The following is a 21,423-nucleotide window of genomic DNA, read 5'->3' as shown; positions in this document are numbered from 1 at the left end:
ACAGCAAGCATCTTTAGCTTCATCGACGACGGGTTAGTAATGTCACATTCTCAAAGAAGCACAAGGTACACTACAACGAAGCCAACGGGTAAATTATCGAGCATTAAACACATCTAATTTCATGTCGCACGAAGAAACAGAATGTCTCAATGATATCACTTCCACACAATTTTTATAGGTCTGCATCTCTTGAAATCCTGTACCACGTGTTTCTCGGTTACCTGACAGCTTCTTGCACAAAAATCTGACAATAGGATCAGACCCTTGAATATCAAATCAACTGCGATATGTAAACATGATAAGTTGGGGATGCAGCGATGTTGCAATCCAGAAATAAAAAGCACGAAACAAGTAGTGCTTACTGAAGTGACGATCAGCTACTCATTGTAACTCTCCACAAAAATTACCTCCCCGTGACATTAATTTAACCCTTCACTCTATTGTATCTAATTCTAAATTTGTACTGAACACTGCTATTATTATGTGTGACTTTTGTACAAACATGTAAGAAATGGATTGATGTATTTCCTTAATTTTAACCATTAACCCAAATGTTTTTAACATACTGAAAGGTGGTATACACAACACCATATGTGAATACATGTATAAAATTTGAGGAAATCTAGAATATATTGATCTGCATAAATCGATGAAAGAAATAAATATACAGACCCAAATCCACAGATATATACATGTAGATGACACATATAAGTACTCCGATACACAACCACACTAGTCATAGATAACAACGCCTCAGCTTAGTTATTCTATTTACATGAAATCCAACTATCTATTAATCAGTGACTTGACGGTCTAGAATTAGGACGTCGTTTAAAGGATTCGTATATATATTTGACAGATTCTTGTCGACAATCCCACTAGCGAGTATATATTTCCTTCTCTACCTGGTTGGAATGTTTCTGTTTAAATAGATTCCACACCGACGATGATATCAGCGATGAGGACATACTCATTATATTGATGTGCGTGTAGGTTCTTTGTCGAGTAGAATGTTTATGTTAAAGATTCCACAGCGATGATTCAACCAAGGACCACTGTTTATGTACCCTCTTAATTTGGACGTGCTACTCGGTCGACAGGGATGGCGGGAGTGGCGAGGACACTGAGAGATCTTTGGAAACTGCGGGCGATTTTTCTTGTTCTTGTTGCTTGCCTGGCACCTTTACCCTTTCTTATCAACGCATCATCGGTAAATTTCTTAAATAGGCCATTGTCAAGAAACGTTTCAATTCTGTTATATTAGTATTTAAGGTTTATCATCAGAAGTAATGTCGTTTTAGTGTTTAGAGTATACCTATTCCATGAACCACACATTTACATAATTAAACATTATGGTTATGGTTTGGATTTAAGCACTGCAGGAAATATTTCTACATATACAATATAATACGACTGACTAATATTTTGTCTTCTTATTAATTTGTTTTGAGGAAACATATTTCTAACAAGCTTTATGTGAGTTTAAATACACTAAACACATAAAAGAACGAAGTGACATGTTTTGTAATTGATTAGACTTACATACCATATTATTACACTATATGTATCGTAAACGTGTTTGGGGAAATTGATTCTGCAGTCGACCAATTTGATTGAAATCCATGGGAATCCCTTCCTTCATCGATCGCTTAGAATTATGACATTGTCTGATTTTTAAACGTTATTCATGTGTATGTGTTAATGTTCCACCGTATTATCACGTGCGACTTATGTTCTAGGAGTCGCGATGTGCGTACGTCATGGTTTTTATGGCTTTGCTATGGATCACGGAGGCTATCCCCATACCTGTGACGTCATTGCTACCTGTCGTTATGTTTCCTATTCTGGGTGTGGTTCCTGCCGCAGAAGTTTGCACCAAATATGTGAATGTTAGTTTATTTTATGAAGCACCAAATAGCATGACGACACCGTGTTAAAACAATTAGTAACTCAGTGTGCCTGTATGTATGAGTGTACCTGTTTGTATGAATGTACCTGTATGTATGAGTGTACATGTATGTATGAGTGTACCTGTATGTATGAGTGTACCTGTATGTATGAGTGAACATGTATGTATGAATGTACCTGTATGTATGAGTGGACCCGTATGTATGAGTGTACCTGTATGTATGAGTGTACCTGTATGTATGAGTGTACATGTATGTATGAGTGTACATGTAAGTATGAGTGGACCCATATGTATGAGTGTACCTGTATGTATGAGTGTACCTGTATGTATGAATGTACCTGTATGAATGAGTGTACCTGTATGTATGAATGTACCTGTATGTATGAGTGTACCTGTATGTAAATTTTAAACCTTATGGTGTTCCTGAAATCCATGCACACCAAACACGCTTCAATAATTTTTCATTTTATCTGGTCAAACCGTCCAATCTTGAGGTTTTCGGATGCATCATATGTACATTATATGTAGATAATAGGAAAGGAACATTTGACTTAAGCGGTTAGTATTTGGTAAAGACACGATACACCGAAATGTAAAACTCATTTTGTTTTAATATATTTTGTTTTAATACTGAAGGACACGACTATGCTATTCATCGGCGGTTTGGTGTTGGCAGTGGCTGTGGAGGAAGTTAATCTACACAAGAGGATAGCACTGGGGATTATATTGGTCTTAGGCTCTCAGCCGAACATGTTCGTGTCTTAGGAGGAACAATAAAATGTTAAACCATGTCACCTTAAAATGTTTCTTTTCATATTCATCTAATGTTTTACTACTCCAGTGATCTTATTTATAACGGATAGGTGTATTTTATGTACAATAAGTTGGATTGTATTGGTAGAAACATGGACACGTATACATTTATCAGTCTTGAGTAACGACATTTTTAAGGGAAAACAAATAACTGCGTTGCTTAATATTTAATATATCATTTACTTTTGATAGCGAGTAAAATAAATAAATTTGTTATTTGCTTTAATAACAGTTCATACAGAAGACTTGTGTTAGAAATAAGAATTGCATTCTTGAATATTTTATTGATTCATCCTTTGCCACTGATCGTAGGCTTCTGCTTGGCCTGATGCTACCCACGTGGTTCCTATCTATGTGGATCAGTAACACGGCGGCTACTTCTATGATGGTACCTATCATTATTGCAGTAGTTGACCAATTGAAAGATATAGAGACTCCATATTCAAAAGGTATGTTTACGAACCGATTCTTTATTAGTACAGACATCAGTTAGATTTATTGGTCAGATCTAGGAAAGATTAAGACAACATCGACTTGCATAACATAAAACCTACACATATCTAACTAACTAAGTCTGAGACAAAGATTATTTTCCTTTATCACAAAACCATACATGTTCGATAAACATGAGACAAACTGTCTGGGACATACACAGTGACAATAATGTTGTTGACCGAAAAGATCTCAATTGGGATTGTAATTTGTTATACTTTGTAAAATTTAATGCAAATTTTCCTTTTTTAATTTATCTACTATTTTCTATGCTAGCATATATGTATCTATGGCTTAAAACCGTTTAATTGACAAATCAAATTAGCACAAATATTAATTGTGCTTCCTGTGATTATCTTAATTAAAACTGACTGTGATATGTTAAAATGTCTTTCACTATTATGATATTTATGTATTTTAGTATCTGATTGTGATATCATGTTTTACTAACCAATGTAATATTTTACTAACTTCAGGACCGTGTGGTAGATTAGCCACAATCTAGAATAAACGATACCAACATACCAGTTATATATATATAGAACGTATCCTTATTGCCAAGATTTTAGTAAAATATAAACTGATGATGTTATAGCTGTTAAGTGTGGTGCAATTTCATTCAGTATGTGACCATGCTCTCTGCAATGTTAATTTTTTATGGCGAGTTACCTGTTTGACTTCTGTACAATATTTATGACGTATTATACATGACGTGAGAACATTAAATGTTGATTGGTCTCACCAGAAGGCCAGGAGAACTACAGCTTTGAACAACATGATGTATCATATGAAGACCATGTTGAGGACAAGTCAACAGGGGAGGAGGTGGAGCTAGCGACAGATGAAAGGTATGCCAATAGTAAAATTTCACATTTGTGTAGAAAGGTGAGATTCACTTGTACGACTTTGAATATCTCTTAATTCATTGCATTTGCTGATTTTCTGTCGTTTGAATTGGAAGTCATGGATTTGCAATTTCATTCAGAGAAGGAAGATTTGTGACATTTTAAACCAAAACAATCAAAATCTGAATGAAATCAAAGTAAGTAATTTATTTCCAGTTTAAGATAGGCATAGTGCAGCTAAGCATTGTGAACTTTCCGTTATTATAATAGCAAATGTATAAATGTTTTAATACGGGGATGACGAAAGGAGGTGAAAACTTGATTCAAACACATTTGTCATATGATAAATACTGATGTTATCGGTTCATTATAAATGTACGTGCGTGTAGAAATACATAAGATAATAAAGGAACATTTTTTCATGCATACGCCGTTTTTCATTAGTTAGGTACAATGTTAGTAATATTCATCTGTCACACCTGTTCCGAATCAATATCATTTCTTGAGAATATAAAACAATTTCGGTTACTTTTTACCCCATAGTATCATTAACAGTTCTGCAACTGTATCAAAGTGTTCATCGGTAAAGGTTAACAACTGCTGAGACCGTCTGGGAGAATTATGTTGATATGAAAGGAAGCGGAGAGGGAACATTAATGCCTTACACACATTGATAGTTTAGATTAATATAGTCACAATGGTATTCAATATTTCAATTCAAATATATAGTCATCACGATGGACGTACAATGGGCGACGAAGAGTTAATGAGAATAGGAAAGGGATTTGCACTCGGTGTGGCTTACAGTGCAAATGTAGGAGGAGTATCAACCCTTACAGGGACTGCACCCAATCTCATTCTCCAAGGACAAGCTAACAGGTACGTCCAATTATAGGCTGTCAAAGTTACAGTATGGGTATTAACCCTTACAGGGACTGCACCCAATCTCATTCTCCAAGGACAAGCTAACAGGTACGTCCAATTATAGGCTGTCAAAGTAACAGTATGGGTATTAACCCTTACAAGGACAGCACCCAATCTCATTCTCCAAGGACAAGCTATCAGGTACGTCCAATTATAGGCTGTCAAAGTAACAGTATGGGTATTAACCCTTACAGGGACTGCACCCAATCTCATTCTCCAAGGACAAGCTAACAGGTACGTCCAATTATAGGCTGTCAAAGTAACAGTATGGGTATTAACCCTTACAGGGACTGCACCCAATCTCATTCTCCAAGGACAAGCTAACAGGTACGTCCAATTATAGGCTGTCAAAGTAACAGTATGGGTATTAACCCTTACAGGGACAGCACCAATTATTCTCCAGGACAAGCCAACAGGTCAATGATAGTGACAAAGTTACAGTATGGGTATTAACCCTTACAGGGACAGCACCCAATCTCATTCTCCAAGGACAAGCCAACAGGTACGTCCAATGATAGACTGACAAAGTTACAGTATGGGTATTAACCCTTACAGGGACTGCACCCAATCTCATTCTCCAAGGACAAGCTAACAGGTACGTCCAATGATAGACTGACAAAGTTACAGTATGGGTATTAACCCTTACAGGGACTGCACCCAATCTCATTCTCCAAGGACAAGCTAACAGGTACGTCCAATGATAGGCTGTCAAAGTAACAGTATGGGTATTAACCCTTACAGGGACAGCACCCAATCTCATTCTCCAAGGACAAGCTAACAGGTACATCCAATGAGAGGCTGTCAAAGTTATGGTATGGGCCTCGAAGAGTATTTGTTATCCATTAGACAAGTGTATTGCCGCAGCAAAGACGAAGGGTAAATGACAGGGAGCATATTGTTCTGGAGATTGCATGTCTCAATTATATCTTTATATTTGAATAAAAGTTTAAAACGTACAAGTATTCAAACATTTACTTTTCACCTTTCATTTTTGTGTCTCAGTTTTGCGTGGCTGAAATAAAAGTGATATATGGTTTTACTGTTTAATTTCAATTGCTTCGTTAGGTAATCATAAACTTTCTATAGAAGAAAGCTAATATGTATGAGTATTATACATTCCCTGAAACATAGAAACACAACTCCGGGAGGACGAATAGCTTTGACAATGAAAAATAAGTAAAACAGGTGATAACGTTATTCCATGTGTTTTGAAGTATATATACCAAGTACATGAACCATCGTGCCTATACTTGTTTTTAGATAAAAACATATTAGGTCTTCTGGTGTACTGATTGTTCCGTCCCTGCTATTTTGATAACACTTGCCATGCCGAAAATGCATTTCGTTTCTGAAATATTGTGTTTTCTTCTTGTTTTTTGTCTTTTAGTTTATATCGTTCTCGAATTGAGGGAGCTGACTCTGGAATTACTTTTGCAAACTGGATGGGATTCGGCGTGCCACTCTCTGTTCTAGTATTATTCTTGGCTTGGATATGGCTTCAGATATACTGCTTACGAGGCAGGTAAGACGTCATGAACATCATCGCTAAATCATTATTTATAAAGTAAACGACTATTTCACAATGTATAAAGTATTCCTGAAGTTATCATGGTAATCAACCTTAGAGTCACACAAAGTCACATATACTTATTCAGCAACCTCGTTACTTATTACTTGTGTCTATGGCTGAGCATTTTCTTTTTATATCATTGACTCGGTGTTAGATTGTGACAAACAGTATCATTGACTCGGTGGTAGATTGTAACAAAAAACATCACTGACTCGGTGAATGACTCGGTGTTAGATTGTGACAAACAGTATCATTGACTCGGTGGTAGATTAAGACAAACATTATCATTGACTCGGTGTTAGATTGTGACAAACAGTATCATTGACTCGGTGTTAGATTGTGACAAACAGTATCATTGACTCGGTATTAGATTGTGACAAACGTTATCACTGACTCGGTGATTGACTCGGTGGTAGACTGTGACAAACAGTATCATTGACTCGGTGATTGACTCGGTTGTAGATTGTGACAAACAGTATCATTGACTCGGTGGTAGATTAAGACAAACATTATCATTGACTCGGTGTTAGATTGTGACAAACAGTATCATTGACTCGGTGTAACAAACAATTTCGTAAATAATTGTTCGTTGGGCAGGTGTCTTAAAAACGTCAGTGATATCAAGAAGACACGTGTTAAAATGGCGATCAGAAGTGAGTACAACAAACTGGGAGCTTTCAGGTAACAAATTTTATTTTTGGTTTTACATTTTCCATAATATCCATAAAAATAGACATTTCTCCAACGATTCAATTTACATTGATTTTAAATTTGTAACCATTGATATCCATATAATCAAAACCTTCATTTCTCTGCTCTAACAACGGAATTACTGAAACACTGCTGAAGATCAAAAGAGAACTACATTCAGTAGCACACTGAATAGTGAAAAAGATACAACATATAGCTGCTTTGTCCCTCTGGGACTCGTTACTATTACTAAGGACCTTACTTTTGAAACTTAGGAGGTGACAGAGGGAGATCCAAAGTGATCTTAATAATAGGGCGGGACCACTCCACCAACATCTTAATAAATAAAGTACCTTATACATATATCATATATATTATAATGTTCGCAGGGTAAACAAAAGGATAGTATAAGTATATATAGTGTGACATTGGTCAGATTCCAGGAGATAGTTGTGATCATCCTCTTCACCATACTGGTTTTACTGTGGTTATTCCGGGATATTCCGAATGTTGGGGGCTGGAGGTTTTTGTTTCCAGAGGATCCTGTCTCGTAAGTACGTCTGTATTTTTATTTTCCTCTACACGACTTGGACTTAAAGTATTAATAAATCCGACGATGAACAATGACTATTTCTATGAAATAAGGCATATCAGAAGTATGGGCATATGAAATTCAGTTAAATATTGGGTCCACACCTTCACTTTATTTCATTGTTCTTATCGTAGGTCTGCAGCGTTTTTCTGATCGAAAAGGGTAAGATTTCAAGCAACAATGTGTCTAGTGTTTTTTTTCAGGAACTTTTGTATCGTAGAGTTGATTGGTGCGATTTTTAGAACAGAATAACCGCGGAAATTATAAATTGAAGTCGAGTGAATAACAGCAATAGCCGTTCATAAATTTAATCAATGGGGTGTGTGTCTTAATTTCCAGTGGAGCGTTCGTCCGTGATTCTAGCGCCGCCATTGGTATTGCTGTCCTCCTCTTTCTCTTGCCCTCCACCTTTCCTAGAGTGCTATGTTGTCGACAAAATAACGGTAAGCTTAAGTCGCATACCTGACCTGGCGAATGATGAATTCAATAAAATTTCACGTGGATATCCTAGTTGTAAGAGCATACTATCAGTCCTTCTGGTTGATCAAGCCTATTCTGCTTCATTAACAGTATGTGAGAAAAATAATTTGTTATTTAGAAATATATGGCTAGGTCGTTAGTGCTTTTCTTTAGAATCCTTTTAATTTATGAAATCTTTTTTTTTTTTTTTCAGTTTTGTTCTGTGACACTTCGTAAATATAACTGTGCATATATCGTTCCGGCGGTGCGTGTTCCAATAATATTAAACATCTGTTGATGATTTTGTCATTATGTGGTGTTTATATTCTTCAATAGCAAATGGCGATTACGACCAACATGAGTACAAACCTATCCTGGACTGGCAAACGACCGCACGAAAAATACCGTGGGGAGTGATCCTTCTCTTGGGTGGAGGTTTCGCTCTTGCCGATGGAAGCTCGGTAGGTGCACGATGGTCGCAACTCTGCATCAACGTGTACAGTATACTTTTGTTTAAAATGATGACAAAATGTTTGATACTATAATATATTACCATGTTTCGTGTATCCAAACAACTAATAACAATTTCGTGTGGTTTTATACGTTAAAACATCCATGGACTTGTACATAAGACTCTTATTTGAGTCGCGTCTTCAAACAAACAAAACAAAAAACAAAACAAAAAAACAAAAAAAACAAAAAACAAAACAAAACAAAATCAATAATTGGGTTACACTTTAATGCCATTGATGGATAATGCTAAATGATGTAAATGCATCGTCTGTTTAGAACATTGGAACTCTTATAACAAACTGGAACAGTTATGTCAAAGGTCAAACGTCGTTTAGAAGGCAAGTTGTAAAAAGTTATTCTGCTTAGACAAAGGAAATAGTCTCACTTGCCTGTTTGTTATAACTTTCATGAACAGGCATCTGGGCTGTCTAGCTGGGTCGGATGTCAATTGCGCGTGTTCAGTGACCTTGAACCATGGGTCATGAACTTAATCCTCTGCCTTATCGTGGCTGGAGCTACGGAGATAACCAGCAACACGGCTACGGCAACACTTCTCATGCCTATAATGGCGGAACTGGTAGGTTACAATAGCTGTAAAAAACTGTGAAAAATTCCAATTGTAATTGAATACAGTTCCGTGACGTGTGCATAGATTGACATATATGTGATCACAAGCGATATGCTAAATGTCATTAAACACATTTTTGAATTACATAGGTATATTACTTTTTATGTATATTTTTACTACATACAGAATTCGATATCATAATGCATGATCTATTCCTTTGCTAAGGGATTGATCTAGTGAATATTCTTGCAGGCCGTCAACATCGGAGAACACCCTCTCTACCTTATGATATCAGCTGCCATTTCCTGTTCGTTCGCATTCATGTTGCCCGTGGCTACACCTCCTAACGCTATTGTCTTTTCCACCGGCTATCTCAGGATACCAGATATGGTAATGGAAGTACAAGGATGCTGACGAGAGGACCATTGGAATATATTGTAAAGAACGGGAGGGAATAACCTTAGAAGGTCTAACATACGGTGTTGATAAGAGGTCTAGTGAAATACATGGTAAAAAAGGGGAAGGTTTAGTTTTATACATATATACAGTATAGACGAGAGGGCCAGTGGAATACATAGTAATATAACGGGAAGGAATAGCTTTAGAATCACAAACTTACAGTATAGACGAGAGGGCTAGTGGAATACATAGTAATATAACGGGAAGGAATAGCTTTAGAATTAAAAACATACAGTATAGACGAGAGGGCCAGTGGAATACATAGTAATATAACGGGAAGGAATAGCTTTAGAATTAAAAACATACAGTATAGACGAGAGGGCTAGTGGAATACATAGTAATATAACGGGAAGGAATAGCTTTAGAATTAAAAACATACAGTATAGACGAGAGGGCCAGTGGAATACATAGTAATATAACGGGAAGGAATAGCTTTAGAATTAAAAACATACAGTATAGACGAGAGGGCCAGTGGAATACATGGTAATATCACGGGAAGGAATAGCTTTAGTATAGACGAGAGGGCTAGTGGAATACATAGTAATATAACGGGAAGGAATAGCTTTAGAATTAAAAACATACAGTATAGACGAGAGGGCCAGTGGAATACATAGTAATATAACGGGAAGGAATAGCTTTAGAATCACAAACATACAGTATAGACGAGAGGGCCAGTGGAATACATGGTAATATCACGGGAAGGAATAGCTTTAGAATCACAAACATACAGTATAGACGAGAGGGCTAGTGGAATACATAGTAATATAACGGGAAGGAATAGCTTTAGAATTAAAAACATACAGTATAGACGAGAGGGCTAGTGGAATACATAGGAAAGGACGATAGGGAATAGCTTTAGAATAACAAACATACAGTATAGACGAGAGGGCTAGTGGAATACATAGGAAAGGACGATAGGGAATAGCTTTAGAATAACAAACATACAGTATAGACGAGAGGGCTAGTGGAATACATAGGAAAGGACGATAGGGAATAGCTTTAGAAATCACAAACATACAGTATAGACGAGAGGGCTGGTGGAATACATAGGAAAGGACGATAGGGAATAGCTTTAGAAATCACAAACATACAGTATAGACGAGAGGGCTAGTGGAATACATAGAAAAGGACGATAGGGAATAGCTTTAGAATCACAAACATACAGTATAGACGAGAGGGCTAGTGGAATACATAGGAAAGGACGATAGGGAATAGCTTTAGAAATCACAAACATACAGTATAGACGAGAGGGCTGGTGGAATACATAGGAAAGGACGATAGGGAATAGCTTTAGAAATCACAAACATACAGTATAGACGAGAGGGCTAGTGGAATACATAGGAAAGGACGGGAAGAAATAGCTTTAGCAAATATACAGTGATGATAAGAGAGATTGTAGAATACATTGTCAAGGGCGTGTGAGAAAAAAGATAAGGTTATGACAAAAAAGCCAGTCAAATAGCCTGTAAAGGACGGATGAGGACAGCTTTAAACGTACTTAGGGAAACAGGAGATAGCAATAAGACCAACCTGAGGACTTGAGAGACTGCGGTTCCTTGGAAACAAGGGGTAACATCGTGAAGACTGGAGGGTAGAAATTACAATGGCTGCAAAACTATAGCAATAGGGAGTAATATCGCAGGTACTGGAGGATAGTGATAGCAAAGGCGGATGATCTTTGCCATAAGGTTTAACACCGCGGGAATTTGAGGGCAGCAATGTCAATGGTAGGAAAATGCACAAATTAGTTGAGAATGGTGCAGAAATATACTTAAATGATGCATGCATGGTAGTGGAGGGTGATGGGTTACTCGGCAGAAAACATACTGATGTACATGTTATTTATTTTTTAGGCATTGGCTGGAATGATGATGAACCTGATAGCAGTGGTACTGATGTATACCACAGTGTAAATACACTCAGAATGAGTCAAAGCTGTAACAGTGGTGTTAACATGTACTGATGTATACCACAGTGTGAATACACTCAGAATGAGTCAAAGCTGTAACAAAAGTAAATGCATCCTCGTGTGACCTCTCAGAAAATATCATCACAGGGTCGCCAATCTTCACATCTACCATAGCCTTGGCCACAGTGTAAATACACTCAGAATGAGTACAAAGTGCAACAGTGGTGTTAAATACTGACACACAGTGTAAATACAGAATGAGTCAAAGTTGTAACAGTGGTGTTAACATGTACTGATGTATACCACAGTGTAAATACACTCAGAATGAGTCAGAGCTGTAACAGTGGTGTTAACATGTACTGATGTATACCACAGTGTAAATACACTCACTCAGAATGAGTCAAAGTTGTAACAGTGGAAATACCAAGTACTGATGTATACCAGTGTAAATACACTCAGAATGAGTCAAAGCTGTAACGGTAGTGTTAACATGTACTGATGTATACCACAGTGTAAATACACTCAGAATGAGTCAAAGCTGCAACAGTGGTGTTAACATGTACTGATGTATACCACAGTGTTAATACACTCAGAATGAGAGTCAAAGCTGTAACAGTGGTGTTAACATGTACTGATGTATACCACAGTGTAAATACACTCAGAATGAGTCAAAGCTGTAACAGTGGTGTTAACATGTACTGATGTATACCACAGTGTAAATACACTCAGAATGAGTCAAAGTTGTAACAGTGGAAATACCAAGTACTGATGTATACCAGTGTAAATACACTCAGAATGAGTCAAAGCTGTAACAGTAGTGTTAACATGTACTGATGTATACCACAGTGTAAATACACTCAGAATGAGTCAAAGCTGTAACAGTGGTGTTAACATGTACTGATGTATACCACAGTGTAAATACACTCAGAATGAGTCAAAGCTGTAACAGTGGTGTTAACATGTACTGATGTATACCACAGTGTAAATACACTCAGAATGAGTCAAAGCTGTAACAGTGGTGTTAACATGTACTGATGTATACCACAGTGTAAATACACTCAGAATGAGTCAAAGCTGTAACAGTGGTGTTAACATGTACTGATGTATACCACAGTGTAAATACACTCAGAATGAGTCAAAGCTGTAACAGTGGTGTTAACATGTACTGATGTATACCACAGTGTAAATACACTCAGAATGAGTCAAAGCTGTAACAGTGGTGTTAACATGTACTGATGTATACCACAGTGTAAATACACTCAGAATGAGTCAAAGTTGTAACAGTGGAAATACCAAGTACTGATGTATACTAGTGTAAATACACTCAGAATGAGTCAAAGCTGTAACGGTAGTACTGATGTATACCACAGTGTACTGAATGTATGTAACAGTGGTGTTAATACTGATGTATACCACAGTGTAAATACACTCAGAATGAGTCAGAGCTGTAACAGTGGTGTTAACATGTACTGATGTATACCACAGTGTAAATACACTCAGAATGAGTCAAAGCTGTAACAGTGGTGTTAACATGTACTGATGTATACCACAGTGTAAATACACTCAGAATGAGTCAAAGCGGCAACAGTGCTGGTAACATGTACTGATGTATACCACAGTGTAAATACACTCAGAATGAGTCACTGATGTAACATGTACTGATGTATACCACAGTGTAAATACACTCAGAATGAGTCAAAGCTGCAACAGTGGTGTTAACATGTACTGATGTATACCACAGTGTAAATACACTCAGAATGAGTCAAAGTTGTAACAGTGGTGTTAACATGTACTGATGTATACCACAGTGTAAATACACTCAGAATGAGTCAAAGCTGTAACGGTAGTGTTAACATGTACTGATGTATACCACAGTGTAAATACACTCAGAATGAGTCAAAGCTGCAACAGTGGTGTTAACATGTACTGATGTATACCACAGTGTAAATACACTCAGAATGAGTCAGAGCTGTAACAGTGGTGTTAACATGTACTGATGTATACCACAGTGTAAATACACTCAGAATGAGTCAAAGCTGTAACAGTGGTGTTAACATGTACTGATGTATACCACAGTGTAAATACACTCAGAATGAGTCAAAGCTGTAACAGTGGTGTTAACATGTAACCACAGTGTAAATACACTCAGAATGAGTCAAAGCTGTAACAGTGGTGTTAACATGTACTGATGTATACCACAGTGTAAATACACTCAGAATGAGTCAAAGCTGTAACAGTGGTGTTAACATGTACTGATGTATACCACAGTGTAAATACACTCAGAATGAGTCAAAGCTGTAACAGTGGTGTTAACATGTACTGATGTATACCACAGTGTAAATACACTCAGAATGAGTCAAAGCTGTAACAGTGGTGTTAACATGTACTGATGTATACCACAGTGTAAATACACTCAGAATGAGTCAAAGCTGTAACAGTGGTGTTAACATGTACTGATGTATACCACAGTGTAAATACACTCAGAATGAGTCAAAGCTGTAACAGTGGTGTTAACATGTACTGATGTATACCACAGTGTAAATACACTCAGAATGAGTCAAAGCTGTAACAGTGGTGTTAACATGTACTGATGTATACCACTCAGAATGTAAACAGTGGTGTTAACATGTACTGATGTATACCACAGTGTAAATACACTCAGAATGAGTCAAAGCTGTAACAGTGGTGTTAACATGTACTGATGTATACCACAGTGTAAATACACTCAGAATGAGTCAAAGCTGTAACAGTGGTGTTAACATGTACTGATGTATACCACAGTGTAAATACACTCAGAATGAGTCAAAGCTGTAACAGTGGTGTTAACATGTACTGATGTATACCACAGTGTAAATACACTCAGAATGAGTCAAAGTTGTAACAGTGGTGTTAACATGTACTGATGTATACCACAGTGTAAATACACTCAGAATGAGTCAGAGCTGTAACAGTGGTGTTAACATGTACTGATGTATACCACAGTGTAAATACACTCAGAATGAGTCAAAGTTGTAACAGTGGAAATACCAAGTACTGATGTATACCAGTGTAAATACACTCAGAATGAGTCAAAGCTGTAACAGTAGTGTTAACATGTACTGATGTATACCACAGTGTAAATACACTCAGAATGAGTCAAAGCTGTAACAGTGGTGTTAACATGTACTGATGTATACCACAATGTAAATACACTCAGAACGAGTCAAAATTGTAACTGCAGTGATAACAAGTTCCCTGTGACGACCCATACGTATGCAGTTCATTGAAAATACGATAATCTGCTCTCACTTTATACACATATGCACGTTAGGTTCAAACATAACGACACTATAACATCACAAATAATGTTATGTCGTGTATATTACTAACCAATTTTCATTTATTCTATGGTCTTTCGAAAGACAACATAGATAATTAATGTTATTCGATTTGTGTTATTAAAATGTGAGCTAGTTAAAGCTAATATGTAAGTTAATTAAAATATTCAAAATCTGTCTGTTCCACATTTGTCAGAGTTTTTAATCATAATTTATCAGCCATAATGAGTTTGATTTAGTTAACGACAACTTTTGACCAGTGGTCAGATGTATACTGTTGTTACTTTATCTAGTACACATGGTCAATGTTTTCAATTAATTCCCTGATTACATAAGTTATTATATAAGTTCTGTCTAGGCAGTTCGCATGAAGGTCAGTGTATACTAATCTTGTGAAAAACTTTGTAATCTACGGCTATGCTCTTGTACAACTGGATGTCAGTAACTCGTGTATTACACAATCTTTGTTAGTCTGTTTATCTGTTGTGTAATAACCAACAGTTTCGTAAAGTTGGGTATAATTACAACCTTATATCTAGCCAGTAGGAATCGGCTCCTGAAGGTACATGATTACCAGCTCTACATAGCCTACAGTTCAATAGACGTACAACAACCCGAACAGCGTCTGGACTTCATTTTAAATGTTACATTCCCGGATTTACTAGACCTGCTTTACTAATTAGGGAGGACTTTTTAGAACGCTCTTCCGCTTTCCCTCGAGCTGCTGTCCATTCAATGTTGTTTGATTTTTCACTATTTTCGAGAATGAAATGACATTGTGAAAATTCGATCCCACAATAATAAAGTCATCTAAGATATCCACTCGCATCGTTCAACGTTCAGCGCAATATTTGATAATGATATATGAATGTAATTAGACTAGAAATAACGATTTAACAGCTAGCTGATGTGGAAAGCATTTATTTCTAGTAACAAAACAGCTTTAACACAGATTTAAACATAATGGGTAATATCTACAAATTACCTATATAAAATTAGATAACTGAACATACACAAAAATGTATATAACTTTATTATAGACATTATGGATAAAGATACCAGATAGAAGCACTGCAACTGAACAAAATATATGTAAACGCAAAATAAATGCATTCCATACAGGAAACAAGTTTGAAAACTTAACATCAAACATGGTTCGTAACTGAAAAAAGTGGCACATAAAACTTAACAGTAGAGTTTCTTAAATCAGTGAAGACTGAAAACGGTGAAAAACAATAAAAACCGTTTTCTTCGGACACCCGTTCGCTTCTTCTAAATTTTTGGCATTGTACGGGAATAGCATGACGGTTGACTGGGCAAAATAATGACTGATTGTAATGGAGAATCTCACAATGCTCACAATAACTTAAGTTACACTACACTATAATCAAAAGAGTCTAACTGTCTCGTGGACTGGTGAGATAATACCATCAAAACACAAGTATCATCTGATATTATGAAGGAAAATAATTTGATCGCACAATTAAGGAAAAATATAATGCTGTCTTAAAAAAGCAATTCAATTTGAATACATGATGTGACACACACACACACAACACACACACATATATATATACAGATTCTAGTCAGTAATATCGACGGTATGGTCCAATATTGGTAGTGGATCCTAACAAACAAATGTTCGTTGGATGCATATTGTCGGAATAGATATATGATCAATGAAGTGATAACAACAGTACATTATTACTTCATATTCTTCTCTCCAATCACATATACACTCAGTGGCCACAGTTCACAAGTACCGAGACCTAATCAAACATTTTTGATATTTGAATCATCATCTTTCATACCTCCACATGAGATGTTTTTGTCCCTGACAAAAGGCCTTTGCGTCCATGGCCAAAGGGATTATCAAAACACCTATATTTACACTACTGTTCTGGATTTTTGTTTACAACTTCATATCTGTTTTATGTTCTAAGTATGTGATGTAATTTATGTAATAATTTTTTTGTCTTGATAAAGGGGCAGATTGACTCAACAATTTGACAATTCACTTGTCCGTACTGTCTTATTACTTCATTTATCATATATACATGTATATTCGACTGGTGTTTACCCCTCCTAACAAGATAAATACAAAACTTTGATCCAATCAGCTAAGGTATATTGTTATCTTATCACTGTAAAAACCAAGGGTTTAACGCAAACATCGTACACTGTGTAGCTAAAACAAAGAATATACCAGATATTGACATCAAATGTACAATATATATTAAACAAACAGTAATAAAAAAATAACAATTTGTTTTTGATAATCTCACTTTTAGAGGAAAAATGTAAAAAAATATGGATGCTTTAACAAGTGTAATCAAAGATGCAAAGAAAAGAAAAACAATATAACAATGGTAGCATATTTGTATCAATAAGGTCTGAAGAGACAAACAGAAAATCATAATAACAATACGACATGATAGAATAATGAACTAACATCAAGTAATTAATAGGTGAAAAATACCAACACAGTAACACCAGATCTAATATATAAAAGTCAGTAAATAGAATGGTTTGTAAAAGCTTTCAAAAAGCCCATTGATCTGTCAATGAATCATTAGTGTTTTAATGGATAATAAAAAATACCAATTCTCTCAAACGAAAGTCTAGTTTCTGAAGCAGATTTGATCGGTTTCATTCAGAAAAAAACATTTGACAACACATTTCAAGGTGAAGATATACTTAACATAATTCAGATATCAAGTTAGCTTTTATGTTTGTTTCACTAGATCATTACTTATCGCAAATGCATAGATCATGTATAACTGACAGGGTTCTGACAATTCACAATAACACATTAATTGATATTCATATTAATATATTAATAAAATGTGTTGAACATATAATCTCAAAAACAAACACCATTAGAAGAGATTCAAAAAAAAAAAAAAAAAAAATAAAAAAAAATATTGTAAAGTACAAAAAAACCTTGTATTTCATTAAACATTACAAAATGGTTATAACCTCATATTGCTAGTAAAACATCGGTCATACTTTAACAGGTCTGTCACAACCTACTGGGTACCGTCTTGATGTAACAAAGTTTAATTTGTACTTAAAAACTGCTTCTCTCTATAGAGGATAAGAGGGGTCCTGGCGCACATCTTTGTTTGGTCTGTACTTTTTTCTTTGAAAGTTTGATCTTTTTCTTTGTTTGCTATTCTTTTTAATGACAGGTTGTTATTTTTTGTTCCAATTTTCGTTTTCAGTTATATGAAATTATGAATACTTTTTGTTAAAGAAATAGCAAAAATAATATTTAATAATCAAATCCAAGGTACATATGTATATGAAGTCGCTTCGCTGCTATTTTTGTTTTCTGATCAGTCTCAACATCAAAATGGCACAAGGGACCTTGGGAAACTTACATATAAAATTTGGGCAAGATTACATCCAAATAAAAAGAAACAATTTTTCATAGGTGAAATTCAATGTCAGCCGTTTTGTTCTTGTTGGCACAACACTGGACCAAAGGGAACCTACCTACATTTTAGAAAGGTCCACAGAATACTTCTCTAGAAACAAAAAATGAGGATGGCCATTCATCATCCATCTTGATTAATTGCTCGATATCAAAATGAACCAAAGAGAACCTGCATTTGAAATTTGAGAATGACCCGAGAAATGTCCATTTTGTTTTCAGATCATTCCCAAAATTGGGCAACGTGTAACAAGAGACCAAGTGGATGCAACAAATGAAATTTGAGAATAATTCATCCTGCATAATTCAAACCTCAGTAAATGGTGATAACAAAGATTTTAGGTTAAAATCAATGATAACCGCCTTACGAGCATATTGGCTTTTATAAGATCGGTCCCATATGGGACAATGCATAACAAGGGAACAATGAGAACCTATCTATGATTAGCAAAATGCTCAGCTAGCATTTTCAAGAAATAACAATAACAAGATTTTTTCAAGGACAGATGGACAGACGACGAATTACGGAAGAAGAACAATTTTAACAGTCCACCTTGTAATGAAGGTGCACTGAGAAGGAATAACTGATTATTGGACACAAAATATTAACGCAGAGCAATAATTCTGTACTTCAGGGTTTCAGGCACTGTGTACCCTGTTAGTATGTATATGTTGTATATACCAAGGTTCATTATCTCAGTTTAAATGAAAGCAAAGTTGTTCTCTGAACCAAAAAGGTTTACAAAGGGTACTAACTCTGTAATTGAGGATTTGTAGGCTTTGAATTTGGTAAAATGAACATTGTCTTTCTATGACTAATGCATGTATCAAGTTTCATTATCTTAGCTTTCATGCAAACAAAGAAATTATATGCACAAGAATATTTTTAACAAAGGGCAATAACTCTGTAACAGAGGGGTTGAGGGCCCTGGATGTGGTACACTGCACATTAGTTTAAAAAGATCAATGTTTCATGATTACTGCTTAACTGTTAAGTTATGCTCCGGACAAAAATGAACAGAAAGACTGAGATATGGAAGAGGCGATAACTATATGCCCCTTTGTAAATTTTAGGGGAGCATAAATTGTAAACCATACATAAAACAAGGTATTTTCAATTTGTTGCTAAGGCAACAGATGCTTAAAAAACATAACCCATAAATTACAATAAAATGACAGAAGTTGGAAGAATAAATGGCTAAAGGATATTTTCTTACCTTCACACATTACCTACATTTTGTAAAATAATAGACCGAGGGTAGGTGGTAGGAGAGATACCAGTTACCAGCTTCAGTGATAGATAGAAAGAAGATGGTAGCTTGATGGACAAACAATCAAATATCTAGTATAATTGATAGGTAGGTTGGAATTTGTTGGGGACATGGTGGATCAAAAGAAGGTTTAAGGAGGTATTTAGTACATATAGCAGGGAATGAAGGGAAAAATCCTATAACATATGATTAAAAAACAAGCTTCAGTGACTTTTACATTAGGTAAGTAAGGTAATAGGAATGAGTGAGAGAGCCTCATGTACTTATACAAAGCAGGTTACATTGCTCTTTTTATGAGTGTATACATGTACATTGTACACAAAAGGGCAGCATAGTCATACCAATATGTATATTCTATTGCTAATATGTATTATACATATGTATATAATAAATTTATATATAAATATATATATATATATCCATATATAACTATATCAATCTCAAAGTAACCTATCTTAACCCATTTTTCTGATAAACTAAACAATTTCTCATGAATCATGGGAATAGAAATCCCACATTCAACATTAGTTTATTTAAAAATATTTCAAAAGACAAAAGAAATAAACTGCTGTAGGAATTCTAGCAAGGACAGTGGATCGAATGAAAAGTTACAACAAATGATGGTATCTATTATTGATTTGTTACTGTTTGAAACTTATCAGAAAAAATTCCAACTAGAGACAATGCTTGTCATTTCATTTTGAATTGATCAAAAGAATTTCAATAATTAGAAGAATGAACATGTTTGATTGTGAATACGACAACAGCAACATGTCATTATATAATTATTTTTTCCATATTATAATCTCAACTGTTGCTTTAAAGTTTTAACATTTAATGAAGATAAAATTCTAGTCAAACAAATAGGATAATAATTTCTATGATTAATGTATTCTGTCTCCATGGAATCAAATGTGTCTTCTTAATAACAGAATTTTCACATGTTAAGCTCCGTTAGATATAATTTGCCATGTAGCTGCTATAAATGTAGAGCTACTAAAGAGTTTCTAAACTAATCAAAGACATCAGACTCTTACCTAACTACGAAACAGCAGGATCAGTTCCTCAAATAGTCAATACATATGTGGGCAAATGTATTACAACATGTGCTTTCAATTAGATTTTGACCTCTTCCTGAGATTTTACCGAGACTGAAAGCTGCCCCTTGCATTGCAAAGGAGCAGTAATATATCATTCCTAATAAATTAAAAACCCTAACTATTCTAATCTATATCTACCATTTTTTTCTATCTAGGAGACACAGTCCTTCATTGAATTAACATACTTCAATGGAGACAGACACCAGAGGTTGTATTCCCAGCAGAAATCCTATTCCTCTATCTACAAAGATAGTGTCATGGCGATTGAACATGATTTTTTGGGTTGTATGTAAGTTGACCTGATGATATCCTTCTCTTCAATTCCCCCCACAGGAGATTCTTCTCCTTTTTCACTTTTTTGAGGATGCCACGGTTCTCCATCGCACGACGAGATAGATATGGAAGCACTTCCTCCACAGGACCATAAGGTACATATTTGTACACAGAGTAACCAGCTTGGCCTGTAACATACAGTGAATGGAAATGTATCAATAGTATAAATCAATATTAATGCATTATATATGTTTATAATCAATATGAATATATTCATAATGCC

At 35.5% G+C, this 21,423-nt stretch overlaps 2 protein-coding genes across 3 annotated transcripts in view; one reads left to right on the top strand and one right to left on the bottom strand.

Moving 5' to 3' along the window:
* Positions 1 to 1,126: 1,126 nt before the first annotated feature.
* Positions 1,127 to 11,747, top strand: LOC132555548 (solute carrier family 13 member 2-like). Its single transcript, XM_060219899.1, has 14 exons — positions 1,127 to 1,210; positions 1,740 to 1,889; positions 2,546 to 2,661; positions 3,035 to 3,171; positions 3,960 to 4,062; positions 4,789 to 4,938; positions 6,371 to 6,505; positions 7,151 to 7,234; positions 7,680 to 7,793; positions 8,175 to 8,278; positions 8,631 to 8,755; positions 9,223 to 9,384; positions 9,628 to 9,765; positions 11,688 to 11,747. Exons 2-14 carry the CDS (start codon positions 1,761 to 1,763, stop codon positions 11,745 to 11,747), a joined length of 1,557 nt encoding a protein of 518 aa, XP_060075882.1. The 5' UTR covers positions 1,127 to 1,210; positions 1,740 to 1,760.
* A 4,218-nt stretch (positions 11,748 to 15,965) lies between these two features.
* LOC132555529 (proline dehydrogenase 1, mitochondrial-like) overlaps positions 15,966 to 21,423 on the bottom strand; it is a 28,670-nt gene continuing 23,212 nt past the window's right edge. For both annotated transcript variants that reach the window (XM_060219876.1, XM_060219877.1), the window contains one exon: positions 15,966 to 21,328. In XM_060219876.1, coding sequence (XP_060075859.1) covers positions 21,123 to 21,328 — 206 coding nt within the window. In that variant the 3' untranslated portion in view covers positions 15,966 to 21,122. The remainder of the gene's footprint in view (positions 21,329 to 21,423) is intronic.

Source organism: Ylistrum balloti, unplaced genomic scaffold (assembly GCF_031769215.1).
Source record: "Ylistrum balloti isolate Yb309-2 unplaced genomic scaffold, AGI_CSIRO_Ybal_v1 Utg370504, whole genome shotgun sequence".
Lineage (NCBI taxonomy): Eukaryota > Metazoa > Mollusca > Bivalvia > Pectinida > Pectinidae > Ylistrum > Ylistrum balloti.
The sequence above is the reverse complement of the archived record's forward strand: the minus strand, read 5'-3'. Positions and strand labels throughout refer to the sequence as shown.